The 24,865-nt window shown below is 33.2% G+C and overlaps 1 protein-coding gene across 2 annotated transcripts in view; it reads left to right on the forward strand.

The window, feature by feature from the left end:
• The window catches only part of LOC126885167 (uncharacterized), a 457,752-nt gene extending 433,087 nt beyond the window's left edge, over nucleotides 1-24,665 (forward strand). For both annotated transcript variants that reach the window (XM_050651588.1, XM_050651589.1), the window contains exon 5: nucleotides 24,390-24,665. In XM_050651588.1, the coding sequence (XP_050507545.1) occupies nucleotides 24,390-24,566 (177 nt within the window). In that variant the 3' untranslated portion in view covers nucleotides 24,567-24,665. The remainder of the gene's footprint in view (nucleotides 1-24,389) is intronic.
• The last annotated feature ends 200 nt before the right edge of the window (nucleotides 24,666-24,865 follow it).

The raw sequence follows: 24,865 nt of genomic DNA on the forward strand, positions 1-24,865 counted from the left end.
GGAAAACCAAACAGCAGAGATCAAAAGACGAGTTAGACTGGCATGGGCGGCATTTGGAAAACTAAGCTACATCCTTAAAAACAAAAGATATCCACAACATTTTAAGACCAAGGTATACAATCAATGCGTACTCCCTGTTCTCACTTACGGTTCCCAAACGTGGACGTTTCCAAAAGCAAACCTGGACAAGATCATAAAAACGCAAAGAGCAATGGAAAGGCAAATGTTGCACATAAGACTATTGGATAAAAAGAGAAACGAGTGGATAAGAGAGAAAACCAAAGTTAGGGATGTTAGACAAGAAGTTGCAAAGTTGAAATGGAGATTTGCCGGACACACTAAGACAAAAGGAAGACCGATGGAACAAAGTTCTCATAAATTGAAGACCGTGGGAATATAAACGAAGCAGAGGAAGGCCACAAATGAGATGGCAGATAATGTCAAGAAGCACGTGGGCTCTAGGTGAATCACTGTAGCGACAGACAAAGAAGAATGGAAAAGGATTGGGGAGGCCTATGTTCAAAGATGGACCGAAGAAGGCTAATTAGATAGATAGTTGTTATCTGCGACAATTTTCCTTGTTAAACTAACATTTTTATAATTACAATCATTAAAATCATGAAACTTATAATCATAAAATGTTAATATTAAAACCTCCCGTATACATTAAGACATCTCTTACAATAATTAATTATCTTGAGATTTATACCATCAGAAACGGGTTAATCAATTATGAGAATAAGATGATTTTACTATTTTGAAATAAATTTTACCCTGGCATGTCATGCTAATTTAAATTATGTTGATGAGAAGTGGTAATTGAGAGAGACCTAATCGTAAATAATAAAACCGGAAGAATAACAGAAAATTTGAGAGACGGACAGTTTTATTCATTTAGGAGTAAACGTTAACAATATAATCGGGGCCTAAGGAAATGGTCGGGTCACAAAATATTTCGAGAAATAAACGAGAGATCTAAAAACTAAAAAATACGTCTACTATATTTTTTTTAAATCTATCGAATGACACTAAACACGACTCCCCACGGAGAGATGTGGGGGGTAAATTTAAAATTTTTAAATAGGAACCACGCGATATTTCGCGAAATAAACATCAGATCGAAAAACTTCAAAATACACGTAATATTCAATATTTTTAAAAAATCTATAGAATAACTCTAAACTCGACCCCCTACGGAGATGAAGAGGAAAGTTAGTTTAAAATATTAAATAGGAGCCCTTGGATTCCTTACGTAAAAATAAGTAACTTTTAATTGAAACATGTTTTCGAATTATGGATAGATAGCATTATAATCGGGAAAAATGATTGTTGGAAATGGAAAATTAACTTAAAAAGTCCCCACTTAAATGGAAAACTTTACTTATTCCTTTTTTGGTTTTAGGACCTAATCTTCACAACCCAACAGGTCCCCATAACGCTCGAGTAACTGCACATTTAGCATACTTTCCTCCCCTACTATAGAGACATTAATGATAAGATATAAAAAAAAAACAGTATAATTTATGGAGCCTTGCTGAAAGTGCTAAACTATAAAATTATAACAAATAAAACAAAATAAATATTGTACAAAAATTGTAAGGCTAGTAGCCCTTCACAGATGCGAATTATAGATAGCAAACCTAACTGAAGAACATAAACTACAAGTGTGGAAAAGGAAACTACACTAACCGGCACAGAAAACTGCCACCCTAAAAAATGGGTCATTTTTGATGTCTTAAATTTACTAGACCTGTTTAGTGGTCCGATGTAAGTGATTTTGTTAATACCTAACAGCCTTATTCCTTAACAATATCACTGTAGTAGGTAATGTTGTTACTAGAGAGGTAAATTATCATTGTGCACCGGGTGTACCAATCATACTGTGTTTTATTCTCAAAGTTAACCACACCCTGTTAAATATTCTGGCATTCTATAAAATACTGAAATTAATACTTAACTGTAGTCTTAGGTTTCCTTTACATCCTGTTTTTTCATATATTTGCTTATGTTGGATAATAATTAAGTTGGGTACTTTAACAACTAGCCATGTTCTTCATCAATACAGGTTGTTTCTAAATAAGTGCGACAAACTTTAAGCGATAATTCTGCAGAAAAAATAATGACAGTTTGCTTTATAAACATATATGTCGCAAATGCTTCGATTCCGAGATACTGGATGTTGAATTTTTTCTTACAAACTGACGATTATGTATTGCTCTATAACCGGTTGAGATATATAAATGAAATTTGGTAGGTTTTAAAAGACAGTTATTGCAAAGGATTTTAAATTATCCATTGGCGCTCGAAAAAATTCAACATCACGTATCTCGGAAACGAAGTTTATTTGCGGACATATGTCACCAACATTGAGGTCCTACAGCGCATGACAAAAGAAAAAGAAGTGCTTAATTTAGTAAAACAACGTAAGCTTGAGTACCTTGGCCACGTGATGCGGAACGAAGAAAAATATCGAGTTCTTCAACTCGTCATGCAGGTATTTGGCAGGAGAGGACCGGGACGCCGTCGTATCTCGTGGTTGAAAAACCTCCGACAATGGTTTGGGATAACCTCCGCGGAGCTGTTTCGCAGAGCAGTCAACAAAACAGTGATAGCCTTGATGATCGCCAACATCCGGACCGGATAAGGCACTGAAGAAGAAGATATTGTTAAAAAATAGGGCTACAATATGTTAAAAAAGAGAAAACTGGAATATCTAGAAGTAAAAATCTCGGGAAAGAGAAATGTGGGACGTAGAAGGATTTCCTGGTTGCGAAATTTAAGGGAGTGGTACGGGTGCAGTTTAATACAACTGTTCAGAGCTGCAGCCGACAAAGTTAAAATTGCTATGATGGTAGCCAACCTCCGATAGGAGACGTTACTGCAAGAAGAATATGTTAAAAAATCAGTTAGATCTGACAACAGGTTTAGGAAATTCGAGACATCAAACGTGACCTATTCTGAGGGATGGCCGTTTTTTGTGCCGGTCAGTGTATTACGAGGAATTAACGAAGGAAAAATAATAGAAGCAATACGGATGAGAAGGTCTAAGAGGGAAATTATGTAATTTACAGGTACCTACAAGAGTTCATTTATGATATTGTAACAAAAATGCAAAGCATTTATTTAAGACAGTGACTCCCAGAGGACCGGTCAACAAAGAACATCCTTATCAGTGGGTGTGCTTATTATGCTGTTGAGCTTGCTTCGCAGGTAGCAGTTAATTTATTGTTATACTTAAGAATTTATTTAAAGAAATAAATATTTAAATCACTACACGATATTAACGATATTACACGAACTAACCACGTAGGTGAAATGAGTCTACTCAATTCCTCAGTGCACGACTTTCTCTAATTTCCAGAATAAGTGCTGGATTATTAGTGGAGTCACTGAAGGTGGATATGAGCTATTACCTCCGATTTCGTTGAACCTCCATCGATTTGCATGAAAATTTGTGAGTGGTTAGAGGATATCTCAAGGAACAAAGGTGACATGGTGCCAACTTGTGCTTTTACCCTGGGGGTGGTAGCCACCTCTTCTCGGGGGTGAAATTTATTTTATTAAAAATAACCAACTAATTCGATAGAGGGACAAATTTCAAGCACAATTTGTTATATAAAGTTATTAAAATATATCAAAAGTTTTTAGGTTATTAAAGATCAAAGATTTAATTTTTCTTCAGAAAAATGCATGTTTTTAACCAATTTTTCATCAATAACTCAAAAAGTGTAAGTTTTTACAAAAAAGTTATTGTTATCAAAATTGAAGCTAATAAGAAACTAAATAAACCTCTCACTAGAAAAACCTTTTAGTGTTAATTAAAAGTGAGTTATGGGTAATTGAATGTATATTTTTTCAGCGAGTAAAAAACTCCAAGTATTCAAGCTGAAATAACGGGACATTGATGCATTTTATAACATCGTTGATTGGGAAGAATAGTATGATATTTCAAAAACATTAAGTTTACAGAAAAGACAATTAAAGATTGAGATCGGTTACGAGATCGGATTACTTAAGCAATACAATATTAAATATCGTTTTCATCAGAATAATTAAAACTTACAGTATTAACTGACAATATGAGTTTTACATCCAATCCATATACCACCCCCAACTCATATTTTTCATCCCCATTTTGAGTTATAATGCTTTTCTTTATAAAAATTTTGTACTATTTCACAATTATAAGGTTATTAGGGACAATAAAACGGAACAGTTTAAATGTTTTATGAAAGTTTAAACAACAATGAATGAAAAAAATCGCAGTTATAGTACAATACCAATATAAAAAAACAAAAAATTTGGGCTCCCATTAAAAAAAATGAAAGTTTCTACAAGTTAGCGTAAAAATCCCTATAGTATTGTGTGGTATTGTGGTATAACCGCTACATTTTTTTTTCTTTTCAAAAAGAGAGAGCAGGCTTTTTTCACTTATTCCCACTTTCTTCTTGTAAGCTTGTTTTAGAGTAACGTCACGTGCTGATGGAAGTCGTCGTTTGCTTTGAAGAACGTTTATGGTTTTAAATTCCTGTTTTTTGTACGACATTTTATATAGCAGGTGACTAGGATTTTCTTTGGTAACTTTTAAAACGCATATTCCTGAGAGAGGGACTGGTCCACCTTCTTCTGTCTTAAAAGAATCCTTCATGCCCATATCACTTGATAGTTGTTTTAGATCAAAAAAATTCTCATGACCCATTTCATGTACGTTGAATGGAGTTCCATGCTTCTTTACTTGTCTAACCAATGTTACATATTTATCTGGTACGTAAACGTTCTATAATACTATAATATGTTCTATAAATTGAACGTTCTAATAACAGAATGAACGTGGTCTCCCTCGTTCTGAGTATGACCACTAATTAAAAATTTATGGGTGATGGACCTAATATTTTCCAGAATAGAAACTGCATAGATGCAATGTTAAATTATACACACTTAGTTTTGATACATAATAAAAAGAAGACGTGTCCCCTTGTGGACATGGCAATGCTGCCTGCATATCATAAACAGCGTCAATTTTATCCGGAGAATTTTTATCCATGTACTTCTCTTTTCTTGCCAGTTTTTTGTCTTCAATATGGTTATTGTACTGTTCCTGAAGTTCTTGTTTTTTACCTCGGAGGCATTAGTAAAACCCTGGCACAAATCACACTTATCTTTTTTTGGAATAAAAAAAGATAAATTAAACTCTCCTTTGAATATATTGGAGTACATCAAGTAGTATACGTTAATTTCCCGAGTTCTTTAAAACGCTACTCATAATTTCTGTGCAGGTCGGCAATAGTTTTTCCTCCTTCAATGTATTCTTTCTTTGATTGAGATCGGCAGTAGTGGCTCTCAATTCGAGGACTAGATCGAATATGACTACGCACTTCTTGTTTCAACTCTTCAGGAACACTGCTATGTTTTTCATGTCTACCTCGATTATCTGCCTGTATTATTCCATTTACTTCATTATTTTGTTTGCGTAAAATGGTCTCAATTACTTGAGAGTTAATGCAAAGAGTTGCCATAAAGAAGGATTTGCAAACACAAATTTTTTCTCCTGCGTATGTGAAAAAAAAATGGGTTATTTAGTATCTAGTAAGAAAAGATATTTTAAGGAATAGAATGATAAAACGAAATAATTTCTTGGATTTGAGTTAAATTATGTTGAAGACAATGTTAACTAAAAATATCACGCTATACTTAGCGCAAAATTATATTCAAAACTATGTTAACTCAAAATGAAATAAAGATAAAATTCCCACAGGTGTACTTATTTTATTCAAGAGTATCATATTATTTGTAATCATCATACTGACCAAAATTATAATAAAAATAAATGCTTACCTGTTAAAGAAGAGTATGATATTTTGAAATATAATTCTCTTGCTCCAAAAATATTCACTAATAAGATGCAAGCAGTGTTAATATTTTGACTTATAATAGTATTGATTAAATAAAAATGACCTAAGCTTAGCACGAACTGTAGACAACTGAGTTACCCGAGTCTTCGCCACACCGGTTGCGTGGAAGTGGGAGATGCCATACTTGGTCACAGAGCTCTCTAGTGCTTATCGTTTAAACTGCACTTACAATACTTTTCTCCATAATAGATCCATTCATTATGAGTAGTTTGTTGATATAAACTAAAAATCAACCATTTTTGACTTATCATACTATTCTTCCCAATCAACGACATGAACTTATTAAACATTTGCCAAAGCACTTAAAAATATCTATCAAATGAGCCCCCGAACGTGTTCATAGCGTTAAAATTTATGCTCCAAATTTTTTTCAAAATTTATCTTTTAAAAATTTTTCCAAAAAATGTTATTGTTTTCCGTTCGTATTTACGATATTAGGTACATCTAAAAATTGTTTGGAAGTTAATTCCAAGTGCTATTTAAGCACGTTAAACCTAATCTTTTAAATCCCTTACTTTTTGAAAAATAAAAGGTTAAATGGCCCCGGTTGCATGGTTCCCACAGCAAAATTTAAGATTAAAACGTTTCTATCTCGATTATTTTTTACCCTATAAAAATAGTAAATTACGTAAAATATTTGACATAGATAAAACTAAAATTTGGTTATATATAATTTTTTACGTACATTGAGTATTTTTGGAGTATTATCAAAAGAATATGAGAATTACAATAATTTTAAATATTATGATTTTTTAAATTATATTTTTTTTCAAAAATATGCATTTTAAACCGCTGAAAATCATCGAAAACATTACTTATGGTAATATAAAGAAGTTCTTGTAAGGATTACTATAAATTTCAATTTTTATGGAAATAGCGTATGTTTAATTCTTCACTTTTTCCTAAAAAATTCGAAACGGTTCTTTTATTTTCATTATAACTTACTTAATATTGACGCTATCACCTTGTTCTGAATCTCATTTGATAGGTATTCCAAAGTACTTTGACAAATGTTTGGTGGGAATATGATATACATTGCATCGTTTTCCCGTTATTTAAGCTTGAATACTTAGATTTGAGTACTCGTCGAAAAAAATACACATTCAACTGCCAATAACTCACTTTGAACTAACATTATTTTAGTTCTTTGTATGAGGAGTGTATTCAATTTTTTATTATCTTTAATTTCAGTAATAATAACTTTTTTGTAAAAGCTTATAGTTTTTGATTTATACGTGAAAAACCGATTTAAAACATGCATTTTTTACGAAAAAATAAAATCTTTGGTCTTTAATAACTCAAAAAGTGTTGATTTATTTGAATAACTTTATATAACAAATTTTGCTTATAATTTGACCCTCTATGGACTTATGGTATTATTTTTAATAAAATAATTTTCACCCACGAGAAGGGGTGGCATCCACCCCCAGGGTAACAGCGCAAGTTGGCATCATGTCACCTTTGTTCCTTTAGGTATCCTCTAATTACTCACCAATTTTCATGAAAATCGATGGAAGTTCAACGAAATCGGAGGTGAAAACCTTCAGTGACTGCACTATATTCCATGAAAGTAACCTGAAGCATGTAGGGAGGCGAACCATCACTATCACGAAAGCGGAGGCTAACAACTCTCTTCGTAGAAGTCGTAGTATTCTCCTTTTCATGACCATTTTTCAGTGCGTCACAAATTATAGAAAAAAAGGTAAGTCCGTGATAATACACATTTATGACATTTATTCTAACATGACATTTTAGTTAAATCTGACAGTTGTCACATTTTATTTTCAATTTGGAATAAAGACAAATCAATTGTGTCTATTTCATTTACAAAATGGTATTTTCTTTGATTTGTATAGTCTTATAAATTGTACAGATTATATTGATAATATTATTATGTTATTTAATAAATAATTCTTTTTTGATTACGGCGCCATCTATCGACAACTAGAATAACTAGAAGAAATGTTATAAATGTCTGTAATCACCGACGTGCCTTTTTTCTGTCACATACAATTTATTGCGTTAGAGAGAAATCGAGAAACTGATACGCACTGAAAAATTTTCATGAAAAGGACTATACCTTCTCTCACCTCCCATATGTACTTATTTGAGCATACCAATGGACATGGATATATCAACGATTTGTGCATAGAAGATTTGTGCGTACAAATATATCACGCTTTTATATGCAAGTGGGTAGAACAAATAAACAAGGTTATTGTGACAATTTCTAGAAATGTACAGAAAAGTACATAATTATATTATAATAGAGCTTTTAATTCACAGTCATTTGTTTTGAGCTTCTGTCATGTGTCACGTAATATGAATATATCTACGTCATACGTTATTGGTATATTATATAACAATTATACAAACCAGAGACGTATGACGTATATATATTAATATTATGTGACACATGACAGAAGCTCGAAACAAATGACAATCGACGAAAAGCCCCATTATTAAAATAAATTTATTAAATTGATTTTTTTATGAACTCTACTAAACTTATTCTACCCAAAGAAGTTAAATATTAGATTAGCTTAAATAAAGAAATATTGTAGACTACTGGACATTCACCCCGCCAAAACGAATGTGTTCAAAGTAAGAGAAAAAAGGAAAACATAAACAAAACTAAATTAAACTTATGTAATTAACAAGGAGAGTCAGGGCCGGCGTAGCTTAGGCGGTAGTATGCTTGGCTGGCGTGCTGGTAGGCCGGGGTTCAAATCCCACCGCTGCGGCCGGTAAGAGCAACTAGACATTTTTAAAATGTCTATAAGCCCCAGGTCGACTCAACCTGAATAAAATGAGTACCTTGAGTAAAACCTGGGGATAATAATAGGCGGTTGAAGCATAGCACTGACCCTGTTACCTTCCTTGTATACCGTAGGCCCTATGATATAGCAGACTACCCCACTATAATCCCAAAGCCGCGTCATCGGTATAAAACTGGACAGGATTATTATTCTAACAAGGACAGTTACATTGCCTAATTTCCTGGGAGTGGACAAACCTTGACTTTCGGTCTTTTCATCGTGTCGCGAGAAGTTTTGACTTTGACAACGAGAATTACATCATTCTGTTCAGAACGACGTTAACAATTCGACCAATTTCTCATTGCAAAGGAGATTGCTGATCATTTTTAAGAAGTGCCGGATCGCCTTTAAAAAACGAAGAAGAATGTTTAGTTCACTTGTGTCTTTGTTGAAGGGTGTTAATAGATTTAATAGTTACAGTACTCCAAAGACCAACGTTTTCCAAACGTCCTCCAAAGAACGTCGAGACGTAAGTGGCTGCAGATCATTAGGATCTGTGCTAATGGGACACAAGGGACGAGAATTAGGATATTACTTGACTTGTGTTAGAACCGTGTAGAAAAACGGCTCTGAACTAAGATCAGATGTGACATCCAAATGAATAGCCTAGTAGCGATACATAATCCTTAAAGGAATTTCGCTCCTCTATGTTTGTTCATCAAAAGCGAAAAAGGACTAGCGAAATATATTATACAAACTGATAAAAATTATTCTAACTGAGGCTGAGGCACGCGGAACGACGGAAAATCAGCCATATTATGGGGCTTACATGACTTGGGTTTAGAACGAAAACACGTAATACATATTGACAAGAATTTATAAATTGCTGATTTATGGGATAATATCCAATACTGTTGAACCAACAAGTATTGCAAAGTTTTTAATCCTGTATGAAAATATGAACTGTGAACTGAGTCAACTATGACTTCCGTCATACTTGAAAGCTGTCTGTATGCTGTGTGGAAAAAGTATGGGATGTTTAGTGTCATAACTAAAAGATCTTTTAAACCGTCTCCCAACTCTAAGTAAACTATCTGGATATATCTTAAGAAAGATATCGGAAAAGACATCCAACAAAATTTTCAGATCAAATAAATAATTGGTAAGTGAAGATTTTATTTCCCAGTAAAGACTCCGTTTTTGTTAAATTCTTATTGAGACCTGGAATTTCTTATAAACCTCAAAATTTAATCTAAAATTCTTTGAACTTTAGACAAACAAGACCGTCGATGGAGTAAGTTCAATAGAAAATTGTCATTAGTGACTATAATTGCAAGAAAAACATATTTTTTCTCTTTCTGGATCTACATTGATAAATCAGAGTAAGATTCAATTGTAGGATAATAAAACTAAGTGATTCTAGGTATGGAAAGAAATAAAGTACCTATAGGCACCTCGTAGTCGTACCAAGTAGACCACCATGTAGAAATTGAAGCGAATTTAAATCACGACTTGCACCCTGTTAGCTATAAAATTCTTTCATCGACGTGTATAAAGAAGACAACCATAAAAAAGTTATCATGGAATCTGACCGTGCGTACACATCGTCAAATATTATCCAGCTCTCATAACTTCTACAAAAAAATTAATCAAGGTAGACAGAAAAAGAAAGAGAAAACGACCAATTGAGTCTTTAATGGAGCAACCTTGCACTTAGCGTTAACCAAAAAGGTTTTGATATTACCAGTGGTCACTTCAATTTATTCGAAAGTAAACAATGCGTCCTAATCTACTTAAGATGCGTCACGAAAATCATGTAACTCAATGTGAGATATATCTTTCGAGCCCAACTAACGAGCAATTTCAATATCAGCGAGATTTGGTAATTCAGTTTTAAATTAAAATGAAACAATATGGAGAAAAAGAATATCGGAAAAGAAGTAAAAGGAAGAATTTATGAAACAGTCATCAGACCAATAATGACATATGCGGCAGAAACACGACTTGATACAGAAAGGACAAAAAGAATGCTAGAAACATCAGAGATGAAAACACTTCAGAACACTTCCAAAAATCGATGGTAAGACACTATGGGATAGATCTAGAAGTGCAGATATATGACGCCGACGGAGATACAAAGTGGACAACATTAATAACTTAAGTAAAAAATAGACGAGTAGAATGGAACGACCACGTAAGCTGGATGACAACAAATAGAGTAGTAAGGGCGGCGAGAGACACTTCCCCAATAGGAAGATAATCAGTGGAAAGACCACGAAAACGACAGAATGACAACTTACTGGAGGCACATTTAAAAACAGAGTCATGTTTACAGAAAAAGAAAGAGAAGAAGAAGTTTTAAATTTTGGCTAATTTGAATGAAGGTCCGTACCTATCAAAACTTCAATGAGAGTCCTGAAAATCAGAAGCAGAAATATGGGTAATGAAATCCGAATAACTACTAGCCCATTTTTCAAGTTCAAAACCTCCCTTTTCGTAATTGTGATTAAGTCAGATTGAATAGTCAAAGTTGAATTTATACCATTAGCTCCCAGTAATTCATTCTCCATATAAAATTCAGTTCTTAATGCTTTAGCAGCAGGAGGAATTTTTTTTTTTTTAGAAACCGCGAGTTTATGCTAGGTACGTAGTGCCAAATGTGGTGAAGAATATAAACACCATATGTCACAGTGCACAAATGGTATTCCTGATAGTCTAAGAGCTAGTGAACCCTCCGACTAACGGTCGTCCTGTAAGGCTAGAAATTTGTCTAGTGATAATTCATAGCACACCAAGGCTAAAAACTATGACCTGGCAGGCATCAGCCGTGCACGTATATCTACCAGGTGAATCGAAAAGTGCATAGTTTAGGGGTAAAATAAACTTTCTCCTGTAAGGTTTAAATTTAAGTATGTGTTTGAGTAAGTCATTTAGAAGAAATGTGTACAGTGACAGGCGATTCTGAAGAGCATAAGACCTTGCCAGGCGAGGGGAAAGATTAGGGTTTTTCCTAAAATTATTTTTTTTGCATCAAACAATTTTTTTTAGGTTTTTTGAAGCATTCCAAACAGAAAAGGTCTTTAGTGATTTTTCTCTTAAGTTAATAGTTTTTGTTATATAAGCGATTGAAAATTTTGCAAATTGCGAAATCGGCCATTTTTAACCCTAAATCGAACATTTATCTAAAAATTTCAAAGTTGCCAAGGTAGGTAGATATTCTCTAAACATTGATGAAATCCCAAAGAGTTTTTTGCAATACAATATCGGAAACCCCTTTGTTTTTTAATTGCTAATCAAGCGGGCGCGACACTGTAGTATAATAAGTGAGGACGTTTGAGTTGGCATAAATTCATTATCTCGAGAATGGGCAAATTTCAAGAGAAATCCTCAGACAGGTCGATTTTTATTTTTAAATTAGGACTTTTTGGCATATATATAATACTAGTGACGTCATCCATCTGAGCGTGATGACGTAATCGATGATTTTTTTAAATGAGAGTAGGGGTTGTGTGATAGGGGCGGGCATGTTTTCGACGCTAAAGTACCTGAGGGTCTTAAAAGTACCCGTGTTTTGGACGCTGCCAGAAAGTAAAGTTAGAACCGAAGGGTTGGGTCTTCCTCCTTTGGGTCTTTTAAATTTAGCGTCCAAATCATGCACATCCAACGGGTTGTATAAATTCCACTGATGTAGAGTAAGAGGTAGAATAGGATTTATTCGGTGAGACATTCTGTATAGTAACATCTGATGACATATTGATAATTTATTTATGGTACTACCGAAACTAATTACTTTCGTTTCCCGCAAAAAACAAACTGGTAATTTGTTTGTAATCCATAAACCTGTGTCTATTTACAATAACTCATGTACTAGACAGGAGTATAAAGGGTGCTGTTTTCATCTTATGCAAGCTTGGTATCGTAATATCGGCAATTGTGGCTTAATTAGGGAATATAAATTGGCAGACAGTGAAATATCTAAATGGCTGAAATATATTTTTGGGCTGCCATTTTTACCTCCCTCAGAAGTCGAAGAATCTTTCATATATGATTTTATGGCTATTCAACCAAAGGATGCAAAAATTGAAAAGTTTTCCGACTACTTATTGGACAACTACATTGGCGACCACGCAACATTTCCGCCGGAGATGTGGGCTACGATGAGTGAGAGTTTAGAATTAACAACTAATGCTTGTGAATCGTTCCACTCGCGTTTTAATGATAATGTTTACCATGCTCATCCAAATATTTTCCATTTTATTGATGTTTTAAAAAATTTTCAAACTGAAACTTACATTAAAATTAATAGTGTCCATGAAAGTAATAGACTTAAAGATCCAAAGAGTAGAAAAAAAATTATGTTCGTTAGAGATAGGATACATGAGTATCAAACTAACTGTATCGATCGATACCATTTCGTAAAATGTATTTCGTATTTATTTCAAAGTGACAAATAAACCTTATCAAGCTTAATCTCTAGAATTTTATTACCTGACTTTCCATTTACATTTCAATGAGACCCAGCGTCCAAATCATGTATGCAGAAACAGGTAATTTTATTTTTCAGCCTCGAATTTTAAATTTAGCGTCCAAATCATGCACGCCCTGTGATAGCTCATTTGAAAGGTTATTTAATTCTCTATTCAGTAATATAAACATTAACATAATTATTTATAAAGGGTGTACAGAAAAAAATGTTCGTCTATTTGAATAAAAATCGACCTGTCTGAGGATTTCTGTTAAAATTTGCCCATTCTCGAGATAATGAATTTATGCCAACTTAAACGTCCTCACTTATACTACAGTGTCGCTCCCGCTTGATTAGCAATTAAAAAACAAAGGGGTTTCCGATATTGTATTGCAAAAAAACTCTTTGGGATTTCATCAATAAATGTTTAAAGAATATCTACCTACCTTGGCAACTTTGAAATTTTTAGGTAAATGTCCGATTTAGGGTTAAAAATGGCCGATTTCGCAATTTTCAAAATTTTCAATCGCTTATATAACAAAAACTATTAACTTAAGAGAAAACTCACTAAAGACTTTTTCTGTTTGTAATGATTCAAAAAACCTAAAAAAAAATTGTTCGATGCAAAAAAAATAATTTTAGGAAAAACCCCTAATCTTTCCCCTCGCCTGGCAAGGTCTTATGCTCTTCAGAATCGCCTGTCATTGTACACATTTCTTCTAAATGTCTTACTCAAACAAATACTTAAATTTAAACCTTACAGGAGAAAGTTTATTTTACCCCTAAACTATGCACTTTTCGATTCATCTGGTAGATACACGTGCACGGCTGATGCCTGCCCGGTCGCGTATTTCCGTTTGTGTGTTCATTTCAAGACATTGCGGTTTTGAAACGGACACCGAAACGGTGATACATATCTAGTTCCAAAAATGTGCACGGGTTTGTACCGAAACATGTGGCGTTGGAATTCTACAAACCAGTGCATAAAACTAATAGGTCTATTATTCGTTGCACGTGCTGTTTATCAACTTAGCTTTGAGGGTCGTGTTGTGTATTTAAGTTTAAGTAAATTATTTAAGGTGCATTCGTAACTCGTTGGATCCATGGTATTTTCAAAATCCTTCTACTGCACCATATCTCAAATGCTTCCAACTTCTTTATGTGGTCTACTTTCAGTGTCCATCTTTCCATTCCATACAAAAAAGTCAAGAACAGGTAGCATGTTAAGGCTCTTATTCTCAGCTCCAGAGAAAGGTCTCGATTAACAAACATTTTTTTCATTTTTATAAATGCTTTTCTTGCAATTTCGTGTCCTGATTTTTCTACCTTGGTCGTTGTTTTCTGTTACCCAGGTTCCCAGATATTTGTAGTTATTCACTTTTTCTACTTGTTTTCCATCGATATCTAGCCTTCCTATTGTATGTTGCTTAGAATTAATCATGAACTTGGTTTTCTTAACGTTCATTCGTAGTCCATATTTTATACTGACTTGATGTAATCTATTTAGGTACTACTCGTTGCAGTGCTTCTAAACTGTCTGCAAAAATAGCGGTGTAGTCTGCGAATCTTATGTTTTTCAAGAATTTTCCGTTTATTGATATACCCTGTTCTTCCTCTGATATTGCTTCCTTAAAAATAGCTTTAAAAATAGCTAAAAATATGTTTGCTGAACAATAATTGTTTAGCTGTAACTAAAATATGTTTTTAATATACATAACACTTTTAGTACCTATATTGTTGTGCATTACTACAAAATGTATAGGTATCGTAATAGTTTATTTTGACAGGATATTTTGGCACTACTTTGAGTTTTTTGAAAAATTATAAAGAAAAGAAGAAGGTAACTTTGGTAACAAAATTGTTTTATTTTCACAGATCCAATGAATGATAATTTGTTATTCTGCAGATAGGAGCTATTTGTGATAAACAGTTCAAATAAAATAAAATAATGTTACAACTTAACACGTATTTGTGATAATTTTAGGCGCGAAGTTCTTTTACAAACCAGTGCGCATTTCAAAATTAAACGTCTTGAAATGCACACGTGTTTGAAAGCAGATATGCTCCGCCGTTTACGTGCAGATTTCAAAACTACCCGGTCTTGAAATGAACACGGAAACGTAAATACGCTGCCCGGTCATGGTTTTTAGCCTTGGTGTGCTATGAATTATCACTAGACAAATTTCTAGTCTTACAGGACGACCGTTAGTCGGAAGGTTCACTAGCTCTTAGACTATGAGGAGGTCCGGAGAGGTAAACTCGCCATAGAATATCTTGATGACCCAATAGTCAGGAATCACATTAAATTTCCTGTAAATTTGCTTAATGTTGCAACCAAAGACAGGTATAGAATCGAAATCTAAATAAAAGCTGAGCAATGTCCTTCTTGAGCTTTGGACCTACAAGTAAAGTGTCCTTTAGACATACACCATGTATATCACGGAAACTTGGACCAAAGACTACCCAGCCAATGCAGTTTCTAATGTTATTAGATTCATCATCATCATCATCATCATCATTGTCATCATTATCCAGTTTCTTCTCTTGTCCACTGCAAGACATAAGCCTCCTCAGCGCGTTTTCAGGAAGTTCAATCTTGTGCCAATTGCATCCTACTATCTATTCTTTTTATCTGTTCTGCTACTATCTGTTCTTTTTGTCGTCTGTCCAGTGTGTTGATGGTCTAACTCTGTTTCTCTTGTCCATGCGAGGTGTCCATTCTAACAGACTTGTTTTCATCCGACATCCTGCAGTATCGCTATATCTCCGACGAAACTCCATTTTAATCTGGTAATTATTTCTATGATATCTTCCATACCCGTTCCTTTCCTTATTTTTAAATTTCTCACTCGATCCGCAAGTCTTATTCCTAGAATGGATCTTTCCATTTCCCTCTGTGCTATTCTAAGCTTTGACACCCTAAGCTTTGGTTAATGTTAGTGTTTCAGCTCCGTACGTAATAACTGGAAGAACACATTGATTGTATACTTTCCTTTTAAGGCTTAAAGGAATTTCACTGCTGCATATGATTTTCAAGCTGCCATATGCTACCCAGCCTAGACCAATCCTTCTCTAACTCTCTTGGGTCTGATTGTTTCTAGAAATTTTGATGTCGTGTCCGAGATATCGATACTGACTTATTTCTTCTATGATATTGTCTTCGAGTGTTATTGATCCTCCTAACGCCAAGTTAGTCGTCATTTTGGTTTTGTCTTTATTTATTTGCAAACCAACCTCTTCGGTTGCTTTATTAGTTTATTTAATAATAAATACTGTTTGCGACCTTTCAACGTTTATTATAATTTTTAGGGAATAAATTATATATTTTAATATAAACGTACCTATATATTTACGTTACGTTACGGGGATGGGTACAAACTTTCGGCTTCAATGCTATTTAAATGGGATTCATTTTTTTCGAATGCTGAGAAAACTAATAAATATTTTTGAAAAATTTAAGCGCAGAATGAAAGATTACATTATTACGGAGGGCCGAAATTCCCTGAAAACTTCTATAATGTTTATATTATTAAGTTACAGGGGTGAAAAACTAAGAGAAAATTTAGTGTGATTTTAATTTCAAATATCTCATCAAACGAAACTTTTTCTTCACTCTAAGGGACTTTCGGCCCTCGGTAATAAAGTAATATTTCATTCTGCGTTTAAATTTTCAAAAATACTTAATACTTTTTTCAGGTTTCGAAAAAAATTATTACCTACGTTTAAAATACATTGAAAAATTTTGACAGGCGTCAAATTTTTACATTTTGTTATTTTCCCCTTAAGAACGTTTAAATAGAAATGTTTATGGAAATTTACTATTAAAATAAACAGTTCGTTTTGTTCTGTAAATTAAGAATAAAATATAGCTCATGACACCGATGTTAAACATAAAACACCATTTTAATGTCTTATATTACGTGTAATAAATTGTTCAAGTTATTAATGTTATAAAACCGGCTGTGGTTAAATCAAGGCATGTATATGTATATGTCCGTTCATCTTAAAAAACAGACAGTAATGCAGGTCATAATTAAATAACTACATTACTAATAAAATAACATTAAGAAGATAGTATAATTTTTTTTCATATTTAGATTAAAATTAAAATAAAATGAATAAACTTTGTGTGCCTCTATATTTTAATATTCACTGACACAGCACAACTATTAGTCTCTAAAATCCGACCCATCTGCTTACCGAATGAATATTTTTTTATCAAATTTCATAATGTTGTACTGAAGCTATTATCTTGTGGCATTTTTATATCAATTACTTTTAATGGGAAATAAGCCACAATTTTACCAAAACAAAATGATTTTATTAACGTTTCGAAGCCCAAATCGGGTTTCGTTGTCAAAATTAGTATTTTGTATTTTGACAACGAAACCCGATTTGGGCTTCAAAACGTTAATAAAATCATTTTTTTTTGGTAAAATTGTGGCTTATTTCCCATTAAAAGTAATTGATATCAAATTTCATAATACATATAGACAAAATACTTCTTGCATATTATATATACTACCTATCAAAATATGTTCAGAGCTATCCTTAATAACCTAGTAAATTATCGTTTTGGAGTGAAATTTTCCAAGTTACTACGGATTTGCGTGAAAATGATTTAAGTTCCCCTTACCCTCTATTTCACTACTGGGCATAAGCTCAGGGTTGCTTTTACTTTTACCTTTTTTTACTTTTACTTCCTTTTCAGGGGTGAAAACCATATGTTCCAGAAATGCCTGGAAATAGATAAATCTACTTATTATAGGCAACCTTTGTTCTAGAGTTTTTTCACTAAGTCAATACTTTTCAAGTTATTTGCGAGTGTCAATGTTCATTTTTTAACAAAAAAAAAACACTCTTTCAAGGTTTTTTGTAAAAAACTCAAAATGTAAGTATTTTGTCGAAAAAAACTTCTAAAAAAACCAAAAAAGTGATGTACTTATGAAGTCGGAAGACCTAGTAGAAGTAGAGTTGTAGCTCATAAAATGTAGGTTCTAGACCACATTATGTATATGTCAACAATGCTCCAGTACCCATACGCGTTCTGATATCTCCTAAAATATGATATTGGTTTTCTATTCATAACTCGGTTAATTTTTAACCTATGATATAATAGTTATTTATGAAACAGTTCGTGAAGTATGCTTTTTGCGAACGCACGCGATGTTTACAGCACGAGCGACAGCGGAGCGAGTGCTATACATCGCGTAATTTCGCAAAAAGTACTTCACGCACAGTTCCATACAATATTTTATCTACGATAAACAAATAAAGAAACTGTAACTCTTCGTCACTGGAATTCATTTCTATTCTACAATTTTTAGAAATTTGACATTTAGAAATTCTAACTTCTTTCAAACCACAAAATTGTCAAAACTTTGCCTTACTTTTGTTGTAATTTATTGCTCACATGTCATCACCATGACAACGCGAAAGTTAAGAATATTTGATTATATGAAAGTGTGCCAAAAAATAGTGCGAAAAAGTAAATCCCATTTAAAATACATTGTCACTTCACGCACACTTTAAATCCTTCACGCACTGCTATCTATAATGACAGTTTTCACAAACTAAAAACTTATACACAATATGACATAGAGTAGATAAACCCTTATTTTTTAAATGGTTGTAGTTGCTGGTAGTAGTAGTCGTAGCCATATCTTAAGCACTTTTTATCTTCTAGAAAATCAAAAACATTCAAAATATCCATAGAAGCAAAACCAACATCTTACTCTTCGAGGGATTTTTCGAGTCAATAATATTTATTATGATACGCAGAAGAAAAAAAGGCATTTTTTTCACAATTAAAAATCAAATTTTTTACTATTAAACATTTTTTTGTCAAAAATAAGCACTTTGAACTGGTCAAACTTACAAATCATATAAACAATACATATCGACCCATGCAACGAGGACTATAGTAACTCAAAAAACGTTTGACTTACTATTATGGTATTATTCTTATTTTTAAGCTTTATTTGGTAGAAAAGTATGGTAAATCAGGTATAAATTTTAAGGCAACCAGTAAAGCATTTGCATGTATATAGTAAGTTTACTGACCCACACTCCTGCAGGCGAAAACCATAGTAAGTTGAGTTACTGTAGTCTTCGTCGCAAGAAACAGTGGAAGGTATTGCCCGTTTTAGTCAAACTGTTTGATTTTCTGTAGTTTTCTCTAGTAAGACTCATAAGTTTAGTTATTCCGATTAACTATAGAAATGTGTTGTATTATAATTTTTTAAATAGTACTGCTTTGCTTCAATAAATCTGTTAGTAGTAGGTAAGTCTAGTCTAGAATAAGTATTTTTTCGTTAACTGTTTCGACGAAAACTATAGTAAGTCTACAGAATTTAGCAAAAAACTTATTTTTTGTTGTTTGATCTGTGAAATCCCTTAAAACCCGTTATATATATAATATAACAGAAATTTAAATTTGTAAGACATATTTCTTCCAAAGATTTACTGTTACTAAGTGTAGAGTAAGTATGTTTTTTTCCTTAATTGCTTCGACGAAAACTATAGTAAGTCTACAGAATTTAGCAAAAATAATGTGTTTTTTGTTATGTTTGAACTGTCCTTTAAAGCCCTTTACCTATAATATACCAGAAATTTCAGGTTGTAAATCGTATTTCTTTCAAAGATAATCGTCATTTCTTAGAGCGATCTGTTTGCGAAAAATTTTTAAACGCGATTATCTCAGTTCAACCAAAATTGAGTTACAATAGTCTTCGTTGCATGGGTCGATATAAAGTAAATAATTGTAAAGCGTTAACGATTAATTTAACTACACTTTATTTTTAACGTAACTCGCTTAGGTTTGGTGCAATTAGAAACTTATTTAAAAAATAAAAATAAAAATAAAAATAAAACTTAAATACACACTGAAAAGAGTTTTGATGAGTTTTCTCCGAAATGCTTCAATTTTTGGTTACCACACGTTGAAATATTCAAATTGCAATTTGACGAATAAAAACCAATTTTTCAGGGCTACAACTTTACTTTTACTAGATCCATTGAGTTCATAAATACACCATTTATTTATTTACTTTTCTTATGGGCTCCATTTTTCCTAAGACTTATTTCGATAGACTGCTTACTTTTTGAGTAATTTGCGAAAAACTTGGTGAAAGACATATATGGAACAAAAATTGCTTAGAATTAGTTAAGGTGGCTTTCACCCCCAAGTAAAAGCTACCGTGGGCTCATGCCCATTAATAGAGTCGAGGGTAAAGGTCGGCGCCCACTTATACGGAACAGCCCGCTACGGAACGAACCGCAACGATCGGCATTTTAATATTTGCGTGTATTCAAGTGGCTCAGCGTGAAGTGCTACGATTCCGTAAAGGAGGCGCTGAGCCATTTGAATACACGAAAATATTAAAATGCCGATCGTCGCGGTCCGTTCCTTAGCGGGCTGTTCCGTATAAGTAGGCGCCGGCCTTAAGAGGAAGCAAAATCCAAATGTTTAAGAAACTCCGTCGCGACTAGAAAAATTACAGTCCAAAACGGTCCTGAGCTATTAGGATAGCTATGAACATATTGAGATAGACCAGTGGTTCCCAACCTTTTATGTCTGGCGACCCACCTTTTGATGTTTTTTCATATTCGCGACCCATCCCTCGCCCATGATGATACGCTATTCTGTACTCTGTACGTCACTCAGCTACTGTAAGAGCCACGCCGCGACCCACCTGAAATCTGCCCGCGACCCACTAGTGGGTCGCGACCCACCGGTTGGGAAACGCTGATATAGACAATACATACAAGACGTATTTGTCTATGTATGAAATTTGATAAAAAAATGTGAATATTCGAATAATAGATGGGTGAAGGTTGATGTCGAGCTAGATTCGGGTTCCGTACTATATGGTAGTGAAGCCCATTCGGGGATTTTTGCAGTTACTCGAACGGGGCAGATTATCAAATGGGGAGAAACTTTGTACCCTGTAAATGTACTTTTACCATATATTTAGGGCAGTCAATGAGGGTATTTGGCTCCGAATTCCATCCTACTACATAGATTTACTTGATATTTTCACAGTAAGTAGGGAATAGCTTAAAAACAAAGTCTACCCTATGCCAATGTGCGCTTTTATCTTGGGGGTGGTTCCCACCCCTTCTCGGGGGTGAAAAATGTTTTGGTTAAAATAGCCACGGAAGAGGCTAGAGAACCTAATTTTAAGCAAAAACTGTTCTATAATTATTTTTTAAAAACTCAATACTTTTTGAGTTATTCGTGGTTGAAAATTGGCTATTTTCATTGAAAAATGACACCTTTTTGGACGGATTTTTGCGAATACATTAAAAACTATGCATCGAACAAAAAAACTATATAACATATTTCTATAGGTTATAAAAAAACAAAGAGACTCGTTCCTTCATAAATCTTCTACTTAAAATACAAAGAGGGATATGGTAGGTAAGAAGAGTTTGTTTTTTTGCTGCATGCTCAAATTTCAACTTGAAGTAACATCGATTTTATGTGTATAATGATACTAAAAAGGTTTGTAGTGCTTGAAAAGACCTTTGATATGAGCAATACTAAATGTCGATTACATTCAAACTAAGCGAGATATATGCAAAAAAGTTGATGACTAATGTATTTTAAGAAGAAATGAGAAGTATATTTAACCCCTCATCCAGCAGAATTTAAATACATTGTTTTCCTTCTGCAACACTTTTTATGATAGTGTTATTTCTATGTTCCAAAAGTTGGACTGGATTAAAATGAATGGTTTTTAAAAAAAAAATAAGATCAAATTACAGAGCGCATTTTTAAATTTTCTTTAAAATCTTCCTTTTCCTCCATTTAACTCGAAAAATATAAGAGATACGAAAAAAGATACCACACAAAAATGTAGGGCATTTTCAGATAATTTTTTTTTTATTTTTCATTACTGTATCTCTTATCATTTTCATGGAGAAAAAGGAAGATTTTTAAGAAAATTTAAAAATGCTCTCTAAAATTTGATCTTTTATTTCAAAAACTATTCATTTAAAATCCGTCCAACAAATTGAACATAAAAATAACACTATAATAAAAGGTATTGTGGAAGGAGAACGATGCATTTACATTTTAGTGGATGGGGGTTAAAATTACTTCTCATTTTTTCTTAAAATACATTAGTTATCAATTTTGTTTGCAGCATATCTCCCTTAGTTTTAATGTAATGTACCTTTAATATAGCTCATTTTAAAGGTCTTTGTATGCACTACAAAATATATTAGTAGCATTATGCACCTAAAATCGACCGTTTCTCTGTTATTCCAATTTGAATGCACCAATTTAAGAATGTACCAAAAAACAAACTATTTTCACCTACCATATCTCTTTTTGTATTATAACTAAAAGATTTATGAAGGCAAGTGTCTCTTTGTTTTTTATAGCCTACAAAAATGTTTAATATAGTTTTTTTAGTTAGATATGGACTGAAAATGAATATAAAAAAGACCAAATACATGATAATAACTAAGAAAACAAACATACAAACAAGCATACATTTGGGAAATGTACCGATAGAAAGGGTTGATAAATACAAATACCTAGGAACCTGGATTTCAGAGAAAAATGATCAAACAACAGAAATAAGGACCAGGATAGAAATAGCAAGAAATGCGTTTGTAAAAATGAAAACAGTTCTCTGCAACAAAGACCTTAGCTTAGAACTGAGAGCAAGAGCTTTGAGATGCTACGTGTTCTCGATACTACAATATGGACTTGAAAGCTGGACATTAAAGCAAGAACACATAAATAAGCTACAGTCATTTGAAATGTGGTGTTACAGAAGAATGCTTAGAATAGCATGGACACAGAGGAAAACGAACACGGAAGTACTGCGAGAAATGGGTAAAGAATGCGAAATAATAAACACAATAAAAATAAGAAAGTTACAATATCTGGGACACGTAATGAGGGGACCGCGATATGAAATGCTAAGACTGATAATACAGGGAAAGATAAGAGGCGGAAGGAGTATAGGAAGAAGGAGAGTGTCATGGTTAAAGAATTTAAGGGACTGGTTTAGATGCAGTTCTATAGAACTCTTTAGAGCAGCGGTGGATAGAGTAAAGATAGTGATGATGATATCGAACCTCCGATTAGGAGACGGCACTTGAAGAAGAAGTTAGATGCATAGTTTTTAAGGTATTCACAAAAAACCAGTTCGAAAAGGTAGGTATTAGTGTTTCAATGAAAATGGTCAATTTTCAACCACGAATATCTCAAAAAGTATTGAGTTTTCAAAAAAAAAATTATAGAACAGTTTTTGCTTAGAATTAGGTTGTCTATGGAATTCCGTGGTAATTTTAACCAAAAAATTTTCCACCCCTAAGAAGGGGTGGGAACCACACCCAAGATAAAAGCACACATCGGCATAGAGTAGACTTTGAATTAGGAGATAAGTAGAGGCTAGGCCCAAAATTTCTTTAAAATCCATGCAGTAGGATAGAATTCGGAGGTAATATCCTATTCTTGCTCCCATTGACTGGCGTAATTGGCTCTTAATACAAGGAAGTTCGTTAAGGGAGGTCCGAAAAAAAATCTATCCTTAGAAAAACTCTAAATCATCAGATTAAGATAAGGTAAGTTAAGTACAAGCAAACGAGTGTACTTATATTTAAAAAATCTGACATGAAATGGGCGAGCCACAAAGTTTCACAAAAAAAGTGAATGATCCGCAAAATGAACGTCAGATCGCAAAACTAAAAAATACATGTCCAATATTTTTAAAAAATCTATTGAATGATACCAACCACGACATCTCACGGAAGTGGGGTTAAAATCTTAAATAGGAGCCCCCAAAATATTGCAGATTTGGATTTTTTACGTAAAAATGAGCAAGTTTTATTCGAGACATTTTTTCGAATTATGGATAGGTGGCGCAATAATCGGAAAAAACGATTTTTCGAAATGGAAAATTGAATTAATAAATGAAAAGTCCTCACTATATAGAAAACTTAAATAAAAACTATATAAAAACTTAAATATTACTTACATTTTTTGGTTTTAGAACCCACTCTTCACAACCCAATCGGTCCTCATAACGCTCGAGTAACTGCAAATTTAGCATGCTTTCCTGCCCTACTAATATATCTACTCAAGTTAGTCTAAAATCCTTAGTCCTATCGCAGTAGTTGATAAAATCTAAAAGTCAACCTATGACTAAATCAACTATTCACAATTATTCAATCTACAATTATTATTTTAAATTGACTTTCTTTACTTCTAATATAAATTATATATTGTTTCAGCTAAGATATCCAGAATATGCACAAGAATCTGATCCTCAAGCAATTCGTTTGGCTGATATTCTATTTCCCGGTGATGGTTTCCAAAGAAATCTCAGAAGCAACAGTAAAAACCGATACCAAGGAAAACGTGGAAGCAAATGTTTCTTTAATGCTGTAAGCTGCTTCGGCAAGAAATAAATTTAAAATGTTCAATAAGAAATATGTTTTATGATTATGTTAATTAAATCAGATCAAAATGTATTCAAAAGAATAATAATAAAGTATTTTAAATTTTTATTATTAGTACTGATTTGTCTACATTTCTGACATACCTTATAAATTAATTTTTTATGGAAGACGACGAAGAAAGGCACTTAATCTACAATGAAATAAACCAAATGAAACTCTACTATCAAAAAATGGACTAAATACATTAAAATTCATTTCTCAAAAGTTGCGAACAAAAAATTTTAAAAATAAATAGTGGACAAAATCCT

The sequence above is a fragment of the Diabrotica virgifera genome, chromosome 5 (genome assembly GCF_917563875.1).
Source record: "Diabrotica virgifera virgifera chromosome 5, PGI_DIABVI_V3a".
NCBI lineage: Eukaryota > Metazoa > Arthropoda > Insecta > Coleoptera > Chrysomelidae > Diabrotica > Diabrotica virgifera.